At 37.8% G+C, this 18,488-nt stretch overlaps 2 protein-coding genes across 2 annotated transcripts in view; both read left to right on the forward strand.

Annotated features, from left to right (window-relative positions):
* LOC145866915 (stonustoxin subunit beta-like) overlaps nucleotides 1-18,488 on the forward strand; it is a 131,228-nt gene that overhangs the window by 103,833 nt on the left and 8,907 nt on the right. The gene's annotated exons all lie outside the window — the stretch shown is intronic.
* LOC145866941 (NLR family CARD domain-containing protein 3-like) lies at nucleotides 11,201-14,527 on the forward strand. Its single transcript, XM_082971004.1, has 2 exons — nucleotides 11,201-13,376; nucleotides 13,609-14,527. The coding sequence occupies exons 1-2, from the start codon at nucleotides 11,995-11,997 to the stop codon at nucleotides 13,796-13,798; spliced, it is 1,572 nt and encodes a 523-aa protein (XP_082827130.1). The 5' UTR covers nucleotides 11,201-11,994; the 3' UTR covers nucleotides 13,799-14,527.

Consider the following 18,488-nt stretch of genomic DNA (forward strand, 5'->3'; position numbering starts at 1 on the left):
CAGTACTACTGATTTCTCTGAGAGGCAGATATATATCATTACTGTGTAAAACCTAGCAGAACTACTGATTTCTCTGAGAGTGAGGCAGATATATATTATTACTGTATTAAACCTAGCACTACTACTGATTTCTCTGAGAGGCAGATATATATTATTACTCTGTTAAACCTAGCAGTACTACTGATTTCTCTGAGAGGCAGATATATATTATTACTGTGTAAAACGTAGCAGTACTACTGCTTTCTCTGAGAGTGAGGCAGATATATATTATTACTGTATTAAACCTAGCAGTACTACTGATTTCTCTGAGAGGCAGATATATATTATTACTGTGTAAAACCTAGCAGTACTACTGATTTCTCTGAGAGTGAGGCAGATATATATTATTACTGTATTAAACCTAGCAGTACTACTGATTTCTCTGAGAGGCAGATATATATTATTACTTTGTTAAACCTAGCAGTACTACTGATTTCTCTGAGAGTGAGGCAGATATATATTATTACTGTATTAAACCTAGCAGTACTACTGATTTCTCTGAGAGGCAGATATATATTATTACTGTGTTAAACCTAGCAGTACTACTGATTTCTCTGAGAGTGAGGCAGATATATATTATTACTGTATTAAACCTAGCAGTACTACTGATTTCTCTGAGAGTGAGGCAGATATATATTATTACTGTATAAAACCTAGCAGTACTACTGATTTCTCTGAGAGTTAGGCAGATATATATTATTACTGTGTTAAACCTAGCAGTACTACTGATTTCTCTGAGAGTGAGACAGATATAAATCATTACTGTGTAAAACCTAGCAGTACTACTGATTTCTCTGAGAGTGAGGCAGATATATATTATTACTGTGTTAAACCTAGCAGTACTACTAATTTCTCTGAGAGGCAGATATATATTATTACTATGTTAAACCTAGCAGTACTACTGATTTCTCTGAGAGGCAGATATATATTATTACTGTATAAAACCTAGCAGTACTACTGATTTCACTGAGAGTGAGGCAGATATATATTATTACTGTATTAAACCTAGCAGTACTACTGATTTCTCTGAGAGGCAGATATATATTATTACTGTGTTAAACCTAGCAGTACTACAGATTTCTCTGAGAGTGAGGCAGATATATATTATTACTGTATTAAACCTAGCACTACTACTGATTTCTCTGAGAGGCAGATATATATTATTACTGTGTTAAACCTAGCAGTACTACTGATTTCTCTGAGAGTGAGGCAGATATATATTATTACTGTATTAAACCTAGCAGAACTACTGATTTCTCTGAGAGTGAGTCAGATATATATTATTATTGTATTAAACCTAGCACTACTACTGATTTCTCTGAGAGGCAGATATATATTATTACTGTATTAAACCTAGCAGTACTACATATTTCTCTGAGAGTGAGGCAGATCTATATTATTACTGTATTAAACCTAGCAGTACTACTGATTTCTCTGAGAGGCAGATATATATTATTACTGTGTTAAACCTAGCAGTACTACTGATTTCTCTGAGAGTGAGGCAGATATATATTATTACTGTATTAAACCTAGCAGTACTACTGATTTCTCTGAGAGGCAGATATTATTACTGTGCTAAACCTAGCAGTACTACTAATTTCTCTGAGAGGCAGATATATATTATTACTGTGTTAAACCTAGCAGTACTACTGATTTCTCTGAGAGGCAGATATATATTATTACTGTATAAAACCTAGCAGTACTACTGATTTCACTGAGAGTGAGGCAGATATATATTATTACTGTATTAAACCTAGCAGTACTACTGATTTCTCTGAGAGGCAGATATATATTATTACTGTGTTAAACCTTGCAGTACTACTGATTTCTCTGAGAGTGAGGCAGATATATATTATTACTGTATTAAACCTAGCACTACTACTGATTTCTCTGAGAGGCAGATATATATTATTACTGTGTTAAACCGAGCAGTACTACTGATTTCTCTGAGAGTGAGGCAGATATATATTATTACTGTATTAAACCTAGCAGTACTACTGATTTCTCTGAGAGTGAGGCAGATATATATTATAACTGTATTAAACCTAGCAGTACTACTGATTTCTCTGAGAGGCAGATATTATTACTGTGCTAAACCTAGCAGTACTACAGATTTCTCTGAGAGTGAGGCAGATATATATTATTACTGTATTAAACCTAGCACTACTACTGATTTCTCTGAGAGGCAGATATATATTATTACTGTATTAAACCTAGCAGAACTACTGATTTCTCTGAGAGTGAGTCAGATATATATTATTATTGTATTAAACCTAGCACTACTACTGATTTCTCTGAGAGGCAGATATATATTATTACTGTATTAAACCTAGCAGTACTACATATTTCTCTGAGAGTGAGGCAGATCTATATTATTACTGTATTAAACCTAGCAGTACTACTGATTTCTCTGAGAGGCAGATATATATTATTACTGTGTTAAACCTAGCAGTACTACTGATTTCTCTGAGAGTGAGGCAGATATATATTATTACTGTATTAAACCTAGCAGTACTACTGATTTCTCTGAGAGGCAGATATTATTACTGTGCTAAACCTAGCAGTACTACTAATTTCTCTGAGAGGCAGATATATATTATTACTGTGTTAAACCTAGCAGTACTACTGATTTCTCTGAGAGGCAGATATATATTATTACTGTATAAAACCTAGCAGTACTACTGATTTCACTGAGAGTGAGGCAGATATATATTATTACTGTATTAAACCTAGCAGTACTACTGATTTCTCTGAGAGGCAGATATATATTATTACTGTGTTAAACCTAGCAGTACTACTGATTTCTCTGAGAGTGAGGCAGATATATATTATTACTGTATTAAACCTAGCACTACTACTGATTTCTCTGAGAGGCAGATATATATTATTACTGTGTTAAACCGAGCAGTACTACTGATTTCTCTGAGAGTGAGGCAGATATATATTATTACTGTATTAAACCTAGCAGTACTACTGATTTCTCTGAGAGTGAGGCAGATATATATTATTATTGTATTAAACCTAGCACTACTACTGATTTCTCTGAGAGGCAGATATATATTATTACTGTGTTAAACCTAGCAGTACTACTGATTTCTCTGAGAGTGAGGCAGATATATATTATAACTGTAATAAACATAACAGTACTACTGATTTCTCTGAGAGGCAGATATATATTATTACTGTGTAAAACCTAGCAGTACTACTGATTTCTCTGAGAGGCAGATATATATTATTACTGTGTTAAACCTAGCAGTACTACTGATTTCTCTGAGAGTGAGGCAGATATATATTATAACTGTAATAAACATAGCAGTACTACTGATTTCTCTGAGAGGCAGATATATATCATTACTGTGTAAAACCTAGCAGTACTACTGATTTCTCTGAGAGTGAGGCAGATATATATTATTAATGTATTAAACCTAGCAGTACTACTGATTTCTCTGAGAGGCAGATATATATTATTACTGTATTAAACCTAGCAGTACTACTGATTTCTCTGAGAGTGAGGCAGATATATATTATTACTGTGTAAAACGTAGCAGTACTACTGCTTTCTCTGAGAGTGAGGCAGATATATATTATTACTGTATTAAACCTAGCAGTACTACTGATTTCTCTGAGAGGCAGATATATATTATTACTGTATTAAACCTAGCAGTACTACTGATTTCTCTGAGAGGCAGATATATATTATTACTGTATTAAACCTAGCAGTACTACTGATTTCTCTGAGAGGCAGATATATATTATTACTGTATAAAACCTAGCAGTACTACTGATTTCTCTGAGAGGCAGATATATATTATTACTGTGTTAAACCTAGCAGTACTACTGATTTCTCTGAGAGGCAGATATATATTATTACTGTATTAAACCTAGCAGTACTACTGATTTCTCTGAGAGGCAGATATATATTATTACTGTGTAAAACCTAGCAGTACTACTGATTTCTCTGAGAGTGAGGCAGATATATATTATTACTGTGTTAAACCTAGCAGTACTACTGATTTCTCTGAGATGCAGATATATATTGTTACTGTATAAAACCTAGCAGTACTACTGATTTCACTGAGAGTGAGGCAGATATATATTATTACTGTATTAAACCTAGCAGTACTACTGATTTCTCTGAGAGGCAGATATATATTATTACTGTGTTAAACCTAGCAGTACTACTGATTTCTCTGAGAGTGAGGCAGATATATATTATTACTGTATTAAACCTAGCACTACTACTGATTTCTCTGAGAGGCAGATATATATTATTACTGTGTTAAACCGAGCAGTACTACTGATTTCTCTGAGAGTGAGGCAGATATATATTATTACTGTATTAAACCTAGCAGTACTACTGATTTCTCTGAGAGTGAGGCAGATATATATTATTATTGTAATAAACATAACAGTACTACTGATTTCTCTGAGAGGCAGATATATATTATTACTGTATTAAACCTAGCAGTACTATTGATTTCTCTGAGAGGCAGATATATATTATTACTGTGTTAAACCTAGCAGTACTACTGATTTCTCTGAGAGTGAGGCAGATATATATTATAACTGTAATAAACATAGCAGTACTACTGATTTCTCTGAGAGGCAGATATATATCATTACTGTGTCATACCTAGCAGTACTACTGATTTCTCTGAGAGTGAGGCAGATATATATTATTAATGTATTAAACCTAGCAGTACTACTGATTTCTCTGAGAGGCAGATATATATTATTACTGTATTAAACCTAGCAGTACTACTGATTTCTCTGAGAGTGAGGCAGATATATATTATTACTGTGTAAAACGTAGCAGTACTACTGCTTTCTCTGAGAGTGAGGCAGATATATATTATCACTGTATTAAACCTAGCAGTACTACTGATTTCTCTGAGAGGCAGATATATATTATTACTGTATTAAACCTAGCAGTACTACTGATTTCTCTGAGAGGCAGATATATATTATTACTGTGTTAAACCTAGCAGTACTACTGATTTCTCTGAGAGGCAGATATATATTATTACTGTATTAAACCTAGCAGTACTACTGATTTCTCTGAGAGGCAGATATATATTATTACTGTGTAAAACCTAGCAGTACTACTGATTTCTCTGAGAGTGAGGCAGATATATATTATTACTGTATTAAACCTAGCAGTACTACTGATTTCTCTGAGATGCAGATATATATTGTTACTGTATAAAACCTAGCAGTACTACTGATTTCACTGAGAGTGAGGCAGATATATATTATTACTGTGTTAAACCTAGCAGTACTACTGATTTCTCTGAGAGTGAGACAGATATTTATTATTACTGTATTAAACCTAGCAGTACGACTGATTTCTCTGAGAGTGAGGCAGATATATATTATTACTGTATTATACCTAGCAGTACTACTAATTTCTCTGAGAGGCAGATATATATTATTCGTGACAAAAGAATTCTAAATATTCCATTACCGTACTTCGAAGCATGTCAACCGCTGTTTAAAATACATTTTTATGCCATTTTTCTCATAAAAAAAGTGATAATATTCCGACCGGGAATCTGCGTTTAGATAAACAGACAAAGGAAAAGAAACCATTCGGTCGAAGCGGGCACGCGCCTAAGCCCATAGTACTCTGAGTGGCCACTTGCCAAAAGCGATAAAGTGTTTCAGCCAGAGCCTGCCTCGATATCGTTCAACGTTTTCCCGGGCTCTGAGACCCTATGGAAGACGTAGGAAGTGTCACGTTATTGCACAGATCCTAAGTCTTCAATAAAAAGAGCCAAGATGAAACACTACTTCTCAGACAGGCCACTTCCTGCTTGAAATCTTCTCAGGTTTTGGCCTGCCATAGGAGTTCTGTTATACTCACAGACACCATTCAAACAGTTTTAGAAACTTTAGGGTGTTTTCTATCCAAAGCCAATAATTATATGCATATTCTAGTTACTGGGCAGGTGTAGTAACCAGATTAAATCGGGTACGTTTTTTATCCAGCCGTGCAAATACTGCCCCCTATCCCCAACAGGTTAAACAACACTGTCTCTAGTCATTTCTCCTCTCCCATTTTCACATTTCTTTTGGTTATTTTCATAATCCATAGGCTAATCCTTTAGTCCATTTTCATAGTCCTAAAACAATATTAAACAAACACAACCTTCCCTCCGTGTGTGTGTGTGTGTGTGTGTGTGTGTGTGTGTGTGTGTGTGTGTGTGTGTGTGTGTGTGTGTGTGTGTGTGTGTGTGTGTGTGTGTGTACTGTAATCTCATGTTTTGTCCACAGAAACCAACAGGAGAGATCAGAGTCAGAGATTCTCAGTGGTCAGTCTTCCCAGAGTCATCAAACAGACCTGGACTCTATATTCAGTGTATGTGGTCCTGTTATGAACATTTGTTTTTGTTTTCCTCAAGTAAAGTTGATCTGTCAATCATTCATTATTGTGTTGATGAGAAAGCATTTCTTCTCTTGCTTAACTTATTTAATTTATTATTTCAGTTGCTTGAAGAGAAAATTATTACATTTGTGAAGAACGAGCTGAAAATGTTCAAGAGGAATCTTAGTCCAGAACTCCCACAAGGCTTTGAGAGTCAGAAGCAGCATGAGGAAGTGGTGGATGCTGAAGATGAGAAGCAGGAGAGCAGTGCCAGAGAGGGGGTTCTGAAGATCACACTGCATGTCCTGAGGAAAATGAACCAGAAAGAGCTTGCTGACACACTGGAGAAAAGTAAGAGCTGTTTTTTTTACTCATGTTGAATGCTTTTTAATAACATTTAAAATCTGTATCTAAAGTACAGCTAAAGTAGCTGTGTAACTCAATGATATTGTAGCAGCCTTAACACAACACCTAGTGACCTCATCAAGTAGCAGAAGGGATGTGTTGTGTTGATTAATTTAGAGAGAGAGACAGAGAGAGAGAGAGAGAGAGAGAGAGAGAGAGAGAGAGAGAGAGAGAGAATGAGAGAGAGAACATTAATAATACCATCAATAATACCAATAATAATATAATCAGTCACACCAGTCTGTAATGCATTATGAAAACATATACACATTTATACTGTCGTGTCTTTGGGCACCATTAGCTTGAAGACATGTTTATCAAATAACTCCCTGTAATTATTATCACGCGATTAAACTGATTAATCGTTTAACTATAATTAACTAGGAGATCGGGGCACCAAGGAAAATATTCAGATTGCAAAGTTATAATTTTCCTAATATAACTTTCCTATATTATAACATTATATATTATATTATATTATATTATAGGCCGATTATCTTCTGGTTTAAATGGTGTATTTTACCTCGCGTCCAGTCTCATTCCAAACGTCGTAAATTGTTGTATCTGCACGAATCCAGCCTTTACTAAAAGTCATCCATACATCAATTGTCTTAACCTGTTTAGGATAGGGGGCAGTATTGACACGGCTGGATAAAAAACATACCCGATTTAATCTGGTTACCACTCCTACCCAGTAACTAGAATATGCATATACTTATTACATATGGATAGAAAACACCCTACATTTTCTAAAACTGTTTGAATGGTGTCTGTGAGTATAACAGAACTCAAATGGCAGGTCAAAACCTGAGAGATTCCTTTACAGGAAGTGGCCTGTCTGACCATTTCTTGAACTTCTTTTCCATCTCTATCATTTACTAAGGATCTCTGCTCTAACGTGACACTTCCCACGTCGTCCATAGGCGCTCAGAGCCCGGGAAAAAACAGAATGTCGTCATTCCAGCCCCAGGCTGAAACACATTATCGCCTTTCTCAAGTGGCCGATCAAGGGACACTGGGCTTATGCGCGTGACCCCGACCGCCCCCGCCTTTGGGATTTTTTTCCTCTGCTTGCCGAAAAGGAGATTCCCTGTCGGAATATTATCGCTTTTCTACGAGAAAAATGTCGTAAAAATTGATTTTAAACAGCGGTTGACATGCTTCGAAGTACGGTAATGGAATACTTAGAATTTTATTGTCACGAATTGCGCCATGCGCGTGACACTTCTTTACTATTTCGGATAGTGTCTGGAACGCACGAACAAAACGCCGCTATTCGGATATAACGATGGATTATTTTGGACCAAACCAACATTTGTTATTGAAGTAGCAGTCCTGGGTGTGCATTCTGATGAAGACAACAAAAGGTAATCAAACTTTTATAATAGTAAATATGATTATGGTGAGTGCTAAACTTGCCGGGTGTCTAAATAGCGAGCCCGTGATGCCTGGGCTATGTACTTAGAATATTGCAAAATGTGCTTTCACCAAAAAGCTATTTTCAAATCGGACATATCGAGTGCATAGAGGAGGTCTGTATCTATAATTCTTAAAATAATTGTTATGCTTTTTGTGAACGTTTATCGTGAGTAATTTAGTAAAATGTTATCGAATTCCCCGGAAGTTTGCGGGGGGTATGCTAGTTCTGAACGTCACATGCTAATGTAAAAAGCTGGTTTTTGATATAAATATGAACTTGATTGAACAAAACATGCATGTATTGTATAACATAATGTCCTAGGGTTGTCATCTGATGAAGATCATCAAAGGTGAGTGCTGCATTTAGCTGTCTTCTGGGTTTTGGTGACATTATATGCTGGCTTGAAAAATGGGTGTCTGATTATTTCTGGCTTGGTACTCTGCTGACATAATCTAATGTTTTGCTTTCGTTGTAAAGCCTTTTTGAAATTGGACAGTGTGGTTAGATTAACGAGAGTCTTGTCTTTAAATGGCTGTAAAATAGTCATATGTTTGAGAAATTGAAGTAATAGGATTTTTAAGGTTTTGAAAATCGCGCCACAGGCTGGCAGTGGCTGTTACGTAGGTGGGACGAATTCGTCCCGCCTAGCCTAGAGAGGTTAAAATCATTTATTTACTAAACTAAGTAATTCACAGAAAGCATACAAACAGTAATTATCGTCACAAAGAATTGGTAGAGTAATGTGCCCTAGTGGGCTAAACAGGCATGGCTGGTGTCTTGTTAAACAAAGGGTCATAAAGGGCAGCTGAGGAGGCACACAGAGTTCATTAATATGAACAATTGATATGCTAACCCTTTGTACATGAACGCTCACTCATTCGGGAACAATCGCAATCAATATATATTTACGCTCACTGTGTCGTCGGGATCCTTGTTGGAGAGTTTTTGTCCTGTTGGAGAGTTTTTGTCCCGTTCTCTCTCTCTCGGTTAGAATGGATCTTTCAAAGCAACATTCATTAATGTCGTTATAGAATGGATGTTTCGTCGGTCTTCGCGTTCAATTATATAATTTCTAGCTGCAGACTATTAATTAATATCAAAGACTTGTTATTATTCTGTCGGTCTCGATAGTCTAAAAGTTTAACCACGTGGTATAGTTAACTTTCAGTAGAGGAATTGGATGGTCAAACCTTCGCTCTCTCTTCTGAGGTAAGCTGGTCTCATGAAAGAAAATCAGGGTGGGGGTTTTATACGTGAACATAGAACAGGCTTGTCACATGACGCCTGGTCCTGTCTGTGTCCCTGGGAGGCATGCCGATGACTGATTTAAGCTTTGAACAGAAATACATTCTATCACATTAACATCAGTACATAGCATCTCAACGTATTCCAAATAGCTTTATCCTTATTAATACATTTTATACAACCATTTAGATGCAAGTCCCATAGCTGAGGCTATTATATAAACAGTTTTATGGTAATATGGCTATATTGTCTCTTCTGAGTATCACACAATTGTACCAAGCGGACCAGTTCGTAGCTGGATTCTTCACCGATCTTTTATACCTTCTCCAGAACATGAATGTCGTTTGGTTCCCCAATTCTGTGAGTTGGAAGAATTTCCTTGTCTCTCTATGAAACCCCTCTCAGTCTCAACTGGGCCTGTTAGGCAGGACATTTCCTTTGGGATTTACGACCGCCTTGACAGGGCCTGGGTAGGGAGAGGTAGGTAGGGGGATGGTGCAAGGGGGAGGGGGTCAACTGTGCACCCTGTTCCCAGAGTGAGGGCAACGTCATGACAATACATTCAGTTAACCTGTTGGGTCTAGGGGGCAGCATTTGCACGTCTGGATAAAAAAAATGTACCCGATTTAATCTGGTTACTAATCCTACCCAGTAACTAGAATATGCATATACTTATTATATATGGATAGAAAACACTCTAAAGTTTCCAAAACTGTTTGAATGGTGTCTGTGAGTATAACAGAACTCATTTGGCAGGCAAAACCCTGAGACATTTTCTGACAGGAAGTGGATACCTGATGTGTTGTATTGACTTTAAACCTATCCCATTGAAAAACACAGGGGTTTAGGAATATTTTGGCACTTCCTATTGCTTCCACTAGATGTCACCAGCCTTTACAAAGTGTTTTGAGTCTTCTGGAGGGAGATCTGACCGAACAAGAGCCATGGAACGGTGATGTCCCATTAGACACCTGGCGCGCTACTTCATGTTGGGTACCACCGTTCCAATACCTTATAAAAGAGTATGCATTCGTCCACCTTGAATATTATTCATGTTCTGGTTAAAAAAGGCCCTAATGATTTATGCTATACAACGTTTGACATGTTTGAACGAACGGAAATATATTTTTTCCCCTCGTTCATGACGAGAAGTCCGGCTGGCTTACATCATGTGCTAACGAGACGGAGATTTTTGGACATAAATGATGAGCTTTTTTGAACAAAACTACATTCGTTATGGACCTGTGATACCTGGAAGTGACATCTGATGAAGAGAATCAAAGGTAATGGATTATTTACATAGTATTTTCGATTTTAGATCTCCCCAACATGACGTCTAGTCTGTATCGCAACGCGTATTTTTCTGGGCACAGTGCTCAGATTATTGCAAAGTGTGATTTCCCAGTAAGGTTATTTTTAAATCTGGCAAGTTGATTGCGTTCAAAAGATGTAAATCTATAATTCTTTAAATGACAATATAATATTTTACCAATGTTTTCTAATTTTAATTATTTAATTTGTGACGCTGACTTGACTGCCGGTTATTGGAGGGAAACGATTTCCTCAACATCAATGCCATAGTAAAACGCTGTTTTTGGATATAAATATCAACTTGATAGAACTAAAAATGCATGCATTGTCTAACATAATGTCCTAGGAGTGTCATCTGATGGAGATTGTAAAAGGTTAGTGTATCATTTTAGCTGGTTTTATGGTTTTGGTGACCCTGTCTTTGACTTGACAAAACATTACACACAACTCTTGTAAATGTACTGTCCTAACATACTCTAAATTTATGCTTTCGCCGTAAAATCTTTTTGAAATCGTAAAACGTGGTTAGATTAAGGAGATGTTTATCTTTCAAATGGTGTAACATAGTTGTATTTTTGAAAAATTTGAATTTTGACATTTATTTGGATTCAAATTTGCCGCTCTTGAAATGCACCTGCTGTTGATGGAGTGCACCACGGGTGGCACGCTAGCGTCCAACCTAGCCCCAAGAGGTTAAGAGAATAAATGATTATAATTTAAAATGTTATAACAGTCCTACAATACTGTAGGCATTAAAACAGACGTAATATTAATATCCTCTGTGCTATTTCTTCATTCAGATGAGCTTGCTGTGATTTGCCAACGTGAACTCAAATCAAATCTAAAGAAGAAGTTTCAATGTGTATTTGAGGGGATCGCTAAACAAGGAAACCCAACACTTCTCAATAAGATCTACACAGAGCTCTACATCACAGAGGGTGGAACAGGACAGGTCAATAATGAACATGAGCTGAGACAGATTGAGACAACAACCAGGAAACAAGCAAGACCAGAGACTGCAATCAAATGTAACGACATCTTCAAACCCTTAACTGGACAAGACAAACGTATCAGAACTGTGCTGACAAAGGGAGTTGCTGGCATTGGAAAAACAGTCTCTGTGCAGAAGTTCATTCTGGACTGGGCTGAAGGAAAAGCAAATCAGGATGTTCAATTTGTGTTTTCATTCCCTTTTCGGGAGCTGAATTTGATGAAAGGGGACAAAAACACTTTGATTGAACTTCTCTATCACTTCTCAATGGAAACCAAACAATCAAGCATCTCAAACTTCGACAAGTACAAAGTTCTGTTCATCTTTGATGGTCTGGATGAGTGCCGACTACCCCTAGACTTCCAGAATAACAAGATCTGTTGTGACGTCACACAGTCAACCTCAGTGGATGTTCTGCTGACAAATCTCATCAAGGGAAATCTGCTTCCCTCTGCTCTCCTCTGGATAACTACCCGACCTGCAGCAGCCAATAAGATCCCTTCAGGGTGTGTTGACCAGGTGACAGAGGTACGAGGGTTCAATGACCCACAGAAGGAGGAGTACTTCAGAAAGAGATTCAGTGATGAGGACCTGGCCAGCAGAATCATCTCACACATAAAGACATCAAGGAGCCTCCACATCATGTGCCACATTCCAGTCTTCTGTTGGATTTCTGCAACAGTCCTCGAACACATGCTGAAACATAAGAGAGAAGAGATGCCCAAGACTCTGACTGAGATGTACACACACCTTGTGGTGTTTCATACCAAACAGAAGAATGAAAAGTATCTTGGGAAAGAAGAGACAGGTCCACACTGGAATAAAGAGAGCATTCTGTCACTGGGAAAACTGGCTTTTCAACAGCTAGTGAAGGGCAATCTGATTTTCTATGAAAAAGACCTGAAAGAGGCTGGCATTGATGTCAATGAAGCCTCTGTGTACTCAGGATTGTGCACACAGCTCTTTAAAGAGGAATGTGTTCTGTACCAAGACAAGGTGTACTGCTTCGTGCATCTGAGCATTCAGGAGTTTCTGGCTGCTGTGTATGTGTTCCTCTCATTCATCAACAACAATGAGAATCTCATGGACAAACAGCAAACAAAGTCCAGTATATTTTCTCTGCTGTACAGAGACAAGTCTGAAGTTACTGTCTACAAGAGTGCTGTGGATAAAGCCTTACAAAGTGAGATGGGAAACCTGGACCTTTTCCTCCGCTTCCTTCTGGGCCTCTCACTGGAGTCCAATCAGAAGCACTTACGAGGTCTACTGACAAAGACAAGAAGCAGCTCACAGAGCCATGAAGAAACAGTCAAGTACATCAAGGAGAAGATCAGGGAGAATCCCTCTCCAGAGAGGAGCATCAATCTGTTCCACTGTCTGAATGAACTGAATGACCATTCTCTAGTGGAGGAGATCCAAAGCTACCTGAGCTCAGGAAGTCTCTCAGAACCCAACCTGTCACCTGCACAGTGGTCAGCTCTGGTCTTTGTGTTGCTGACTTCAGAAAAGGAGCTGGATGTGTTTGACCTGAAGAAATACTCCAAATCAGAGGAAGGTCTTCTGAGGCTGCTGCCAGTGGTCAAAGCCTCCAGGGCTGTTCTGTGAGTAAATAAAATGACATATAAGAAGTATTCATCAGGAAGAAATATTATGTTTAGAGAAAAATATGTATTATAATATGTATATTGAAAAACATATTGAATAAATGCATTGATGGAAGATGAATCTATATGTTGTTTGGGAATATGAACCAAATGCATCTACCGTTGTCCTTCTACACTACTGGTGTTAAATGAACAGTGTGTTTGTGAAGTCATGATGATCTCGTTGCAGGCTGTCAGGCTGTGGAGTCACAAAGAAAGGCTGTGCTTCTCTGGTCTCAGCTCTGAAGTCAAACCCCTCACACCTGAGAGAGCTGGACCTGAGTAACAATGACCTGAAGGATTCAGGAGTGAATCTGCTCTCTGCTGGACTGGGGAATCCCCACTGTAAACTGGAGACTCTGAGGTCAGTATTCCTGTAGTTGGTCAACAAGTGATAACTGTTCACCAGATCCACATGTGTTTACCAGACACACATAGTCCACACCATATGTGTTTGGACAGTGAAGCCTACAGTTTTAAATGTGGTGCTATGCTCCAGCATTTTGGATTTGAGATCGAATGTTTCATATTAGGAGACAGTACAGAATGTCACCTTTTATTTGAGGGTATTTTCATACATAGCTGTGTTACTGTTAAGAAAGGAAAGCACTTTATGTATTTAGTTCTCCCATTTGAAAAAGTTTTACATATTCGGACAAATTCACTTATGTTGTATTAAAGTTGTCATAAGTTTAGTATTTAGTCCCATGTTCCATGCCTGCAGTGATAACATCAAGCTTGTGATTCTACAAACTTGTTGAATGCATTTGCAGTTTGACTTGGTTGTGTTTTGAATTATGTTTTTCCTAATAGAAACTGAATGGTGAATAATGTCCTGTCATTTTGGAATCACTTCACTTGTATTGTCAGTAAGAATAGAAGATGTTTCTGAACACTTCTACATTCATGTAGATGCTACCATGATTATGAATAATCATGAATGAATCGTTAATGATGATGAATGAGAAATTTACAGAGGCACAAAGATCAGACCCCCTTTGTTATTGGTGTTATTCTGTATACTTCTGGCCCTTCTTTGGACACTGTGTTAACTAACCTCCAGACGAGCTTCAATGCCATACAGCTCTCCTTCCGTGGCCTCCAACTGCTCTTAAATACAAGTAAAACTAAATGCATGCTCTTCAACCGATCGCTGCCTGCACCTGCCCGCCTGTCCAGCATCACTACTCTGGACGGTTCTGACTTAGAATATGTGGACAACTACAAATACCTGGGTGTCTGGTTAGACTGTAAACTCTCCTTCCAGACTCACTATAAGCATCTCCAATCCAAAATTAAATCTAGAATTGGCTTCCTATTTCGCAACATAGCATCCTTCACTCATGCTGTCAAACATACCCTTATAAAACTGACCATCCTACCGATTCTCGACTTCGGCGATGTCATTTACAAAATAGCCTCCAATACCCTACTCAATAAATTGGATGCAGTCTATCACAGTGCCATCCGTTTTGTCACCAAAGCCCCATATACTACCCACCACTGCGACCTGTACGCTCTCGTTGGTTGGCCCTCGCTTCATACTCGTCGCTAAACCCACTGGCTCCAGGTCATCTACAAGACCCTGCTAGGTAAAGTCCCCCCTTATCTCCGCTCACTGGTCACCGTAGCAGCACCCACCTGTAGCACGCACTCCAGCAGGTATATCTCCCTGGTCACCCCCAAAGCCAATTCCTCCTTCGGCCGCCTCTTCTTCCAGTTCTCTGCTGCCAATGACTGGAACGAACTACAAAAATCTCTAAAACTGGAAACACTTATCTCCCTCACTAGCTTTAAGCACCAGCTGTCAGAGCAGCTCATTGATTACTGCCCCTGTACATAGCCCATCTATAATTTAGCCCAACTACCTCTTCCCCTACTGTAATTATTTATTTAGCTCCTTTGCACCCCATTATTTCTACTTTGCACTTTCTTACACTGCATATCTACCATTCCAGTGTTTTACTTGCTATATTGTATTTACTTTGCCACCATGGCCTTTTTTTGCCTTTACCTCCCTTATTTCACTTCATTTGCTCACATTGTATATAGACTTATTTTTCTACTGTATTATTGACTGTATGTTTGTGTAATACTCTTGTTTGAACCAAGTATTGAGTTCATTTGTTATAATTAATTGGTATTATATTTAAAAGATGATTGAATTGCTCCTAAACTGTAATGTTGTTAATGCATTATGCTTTTTGAAGAAATATTTATTTAATGTATAAGTGAATAGTTTGTTTTACTTTGAAGTTTAGGTTTTGACCAATAAGGTCGCTTGTTAAGTTGTGGCCAATGGGAGTTGACCTGGTTAACGGGAGGGAAAAAGACGTTGATGAAAGGATGGACGTTTTACCTCAGGACGGTTGGTGAAGAAAAATTATAAAAGAAGATGACAGAACTACAACAAAACCCATAGCTACTAAGACATGAAGGGAAATACATGTTTTATTTAATAAAAGAGTTGTTATAATTTCGTTAAAACTTTTGTAAAGACTGAATCTACCGACTCGTCGTGGAGGTATTAGCCAGCTAGAGGTTAGCCTAGCATCGTGTGACACCGGGAGATAATTGCTTGGGAAGTTTAACGAGTTCGTGTTGCCATGGGGATATCGGTTACTAAGGAGTACTGTCTGCATGGGTCGCTGTGCTGCCTTGGACTTGGTGAGGAAACCTGCATGGAACTGCCATACTTCGCTGAGGGAATATCTACCAAGTCGTGAGTAACCACAATGTGAGGTGCTTAATTTGGACACGGGTTGTGCACGACTCATTGGGGTTTATTATTATTTTTTTTTTCTTTTGATGTTGTGTCTGAACATGTATTTGTGTTTGAAAATGTTTTAATACACATATGGAACATTATGTATGTTGCCTTGGTGGAGTCATTAATTGTTTTAATTTAATGCATGGGATGGTTTATCCTGATTCAATAACAGAAACCTATAATCATTTCATCTGAAGTTAATACCCTATTGTCATAACCCTAGATAGTTTACAATAGGAATTCTTATTGGAGATGTCCTTCTCACCTAACATCCCATGCTGCTGAGATACTCTACATATGTTAATGTTGTGAGAGTCATATTCAAGCCTGGTGAGAGGGTTACATTTGTTTAACTCCATGTGTCACTCTGTGTTGTTATATGTGTCGAACTGCTTTGCTTTATCTTGGCCAGGTCGTAATTGTAAATGAGAACTTGTTCTCAACTTGCCTACCTGGTTAAATAAAGGTGAAATAAATAAATAAATTGGTAATGATGAGAGGTTAGCATGTTCTGTTGTAGCCTTTGTTATTGGTAATGGTGAGAGGTTAGCATGTTTTGTTGTAGCCTCTGTTATTGGTAATGGTGAGAGGTTAGCATGTTTTGTTGTAGCCTCTGTTATTGGTAATGGTGAGAGGTTAGCATGTTTTGTTGTAGCCTCTGTTATTGGTAATGGTGAGGGGTTAGCATGTTTTGTTGAAGCCTCTGTTATTGGTAATGGTGAGAGGTTAGCATGTTTTGTTGTATCCTCTGTTATTGGTAATGGAGAGAGGTTAGCATGTTTTGTTGTATCCTCTGTTATTGGTAATGGTGAGAGGTTAGCATGTTTTGTTGTATCCTCTGTTATTGGTAATGGTGAGAGGTTAGCATGTTTTGTTGTAGCCTCTGTTATTGGTAATGGTGAGAGGTGAGCATGTTTTGTTGTAGCCTCTGTTATTGGTAATGGTGAGAGGTTAGCATGTTTTGTTGTAGCCTCTGTTATTGGTAATGGTGAGAGGTTAGCATGTTTTGTTGTAGCCTCTGTTATTGCTAATGGTGAGAGGTTAGCATGTTTTGTTGTATCCTCTGTTATTGGTAATGGTGAGAGGTTAGCATGTTTTGTTGTATCCTCTGTTATTGGTAATGGTGAGAGGTTAGCATGTTTTGTTGTAGCCTCTGTTATTGGTAATGGTGAGAGGTGAGCATGTTTTGTTGTAGCCTCTGTTATTGGTAATGGTGAGGGGTTAGCATGTTTTGTTGTAGCCTCTGTTATTGGTAATGGTGAGAGGTTAGCATGTTTTGTTGTAGCCTCTGTTATTGGTAATGGTGAGAGGTTAGCATGTTTTGTTGTAGCCTCTGTTATTGGTAATGGTGAGAGGTTAGCATGTTTTGTTGTAGCCTCTGTTATTGCTAATGGTGAGAGGTTAGCATGTTTTGTTGTAGTCTCTGTTATTGGTAATGGTGAGAGGTTAGCATGTTTTGTTGTAGTCTCTGTTATTGGTAATGGTGAGAGGTTAGCATGTTTTGTTGTAGTCTCTGTTATTGGTAATGGTGAGAGGTTAGCATGTTTTGTTGTAGCCTCTGTTATTGGTAATGGTGAGAGGTTAGCATGTTTTGTTGTAGCCTCTGTTATTGGTAATGGTGAGAGATTAGCATGTTTTGTTGTATCCTCTGTTATTGGTAATGGTGAGAGGTTAGCATGTTTTGTTGTAGCCTCTGTTATTGGTAATGGTGAGAGGTTAGCATGTTTTGTTGTATCCTCTGTTATTGGTAATGGTGAGAGGTTAGCATGTTTTGTTGTAGCCTCTGTAACTCTCTCACTCATTATTATTCGTGATCTTTCTCAATCATGGCAGTCACAGGCTTGATGTAGTCATTGCAGTCAAAGAATATGGGACCAAACACTAAACTTTTGACTAATTTAACACACTATAAGTTAATTGGTCAGAAAACATATGAAAACATATGACTTCTTTAAATAGGGGGACTAGATGCATAAAGTGCTTTCATTTTTCTAAATGATGAAACCGAAATGTATTAAAATATCCTCAAATAAAAGGTGACATTATATACTGTCACCTCATATGAAACATTTGATCTGAAATCCAAAATGTTGGAGTTTAGAGCCACATTTAAATTGTTATCTTCACTGTCAAAATAGATATGGTGTGGACTGTATACTCAATACAATCTAAATCTGATACCTCACTGTCTGTCTTTTGACTGATACTGCTTTTAAACTGGTCTGGTCAGTCTACTCAAATATTTGTACTATACATGTTTCTATCTGCAGGCAAAACGTTGATCATTTGTAATTTATAAT

This window comes from Salmo salar, unplaced genomic scaffold (genome assembly GCF_965601325.2).
Source record: "Salmo salar unplaced genomic scaffold, fSalSal1 ptg000136l, whole genome shotgun sequence".
Lineage (NCBI taxonomy): Eukaryota > Metazoa > Chordata > Actinopteri > Salmoniformes > Salmonidae > Salmo > Salmo salar.

Bases quoted from the DNA above. Each gene is read 5' to 3' on its own strand.
- LOC145866941 (XM_082971004.1), top strand. From the start codon at position 11,995: ATGAAAGGGGACAAAAACACTTTGATTGAACTTCTCTATCACTTCTCA. The intron at 13,377-13,608 runs GTGAGTAAATAA...ATCTCGTTGCAG, and splicing joins AAAGCCTCCAGGGCTGTTCT to GCTGTCAGGCTGTGGAGTCA.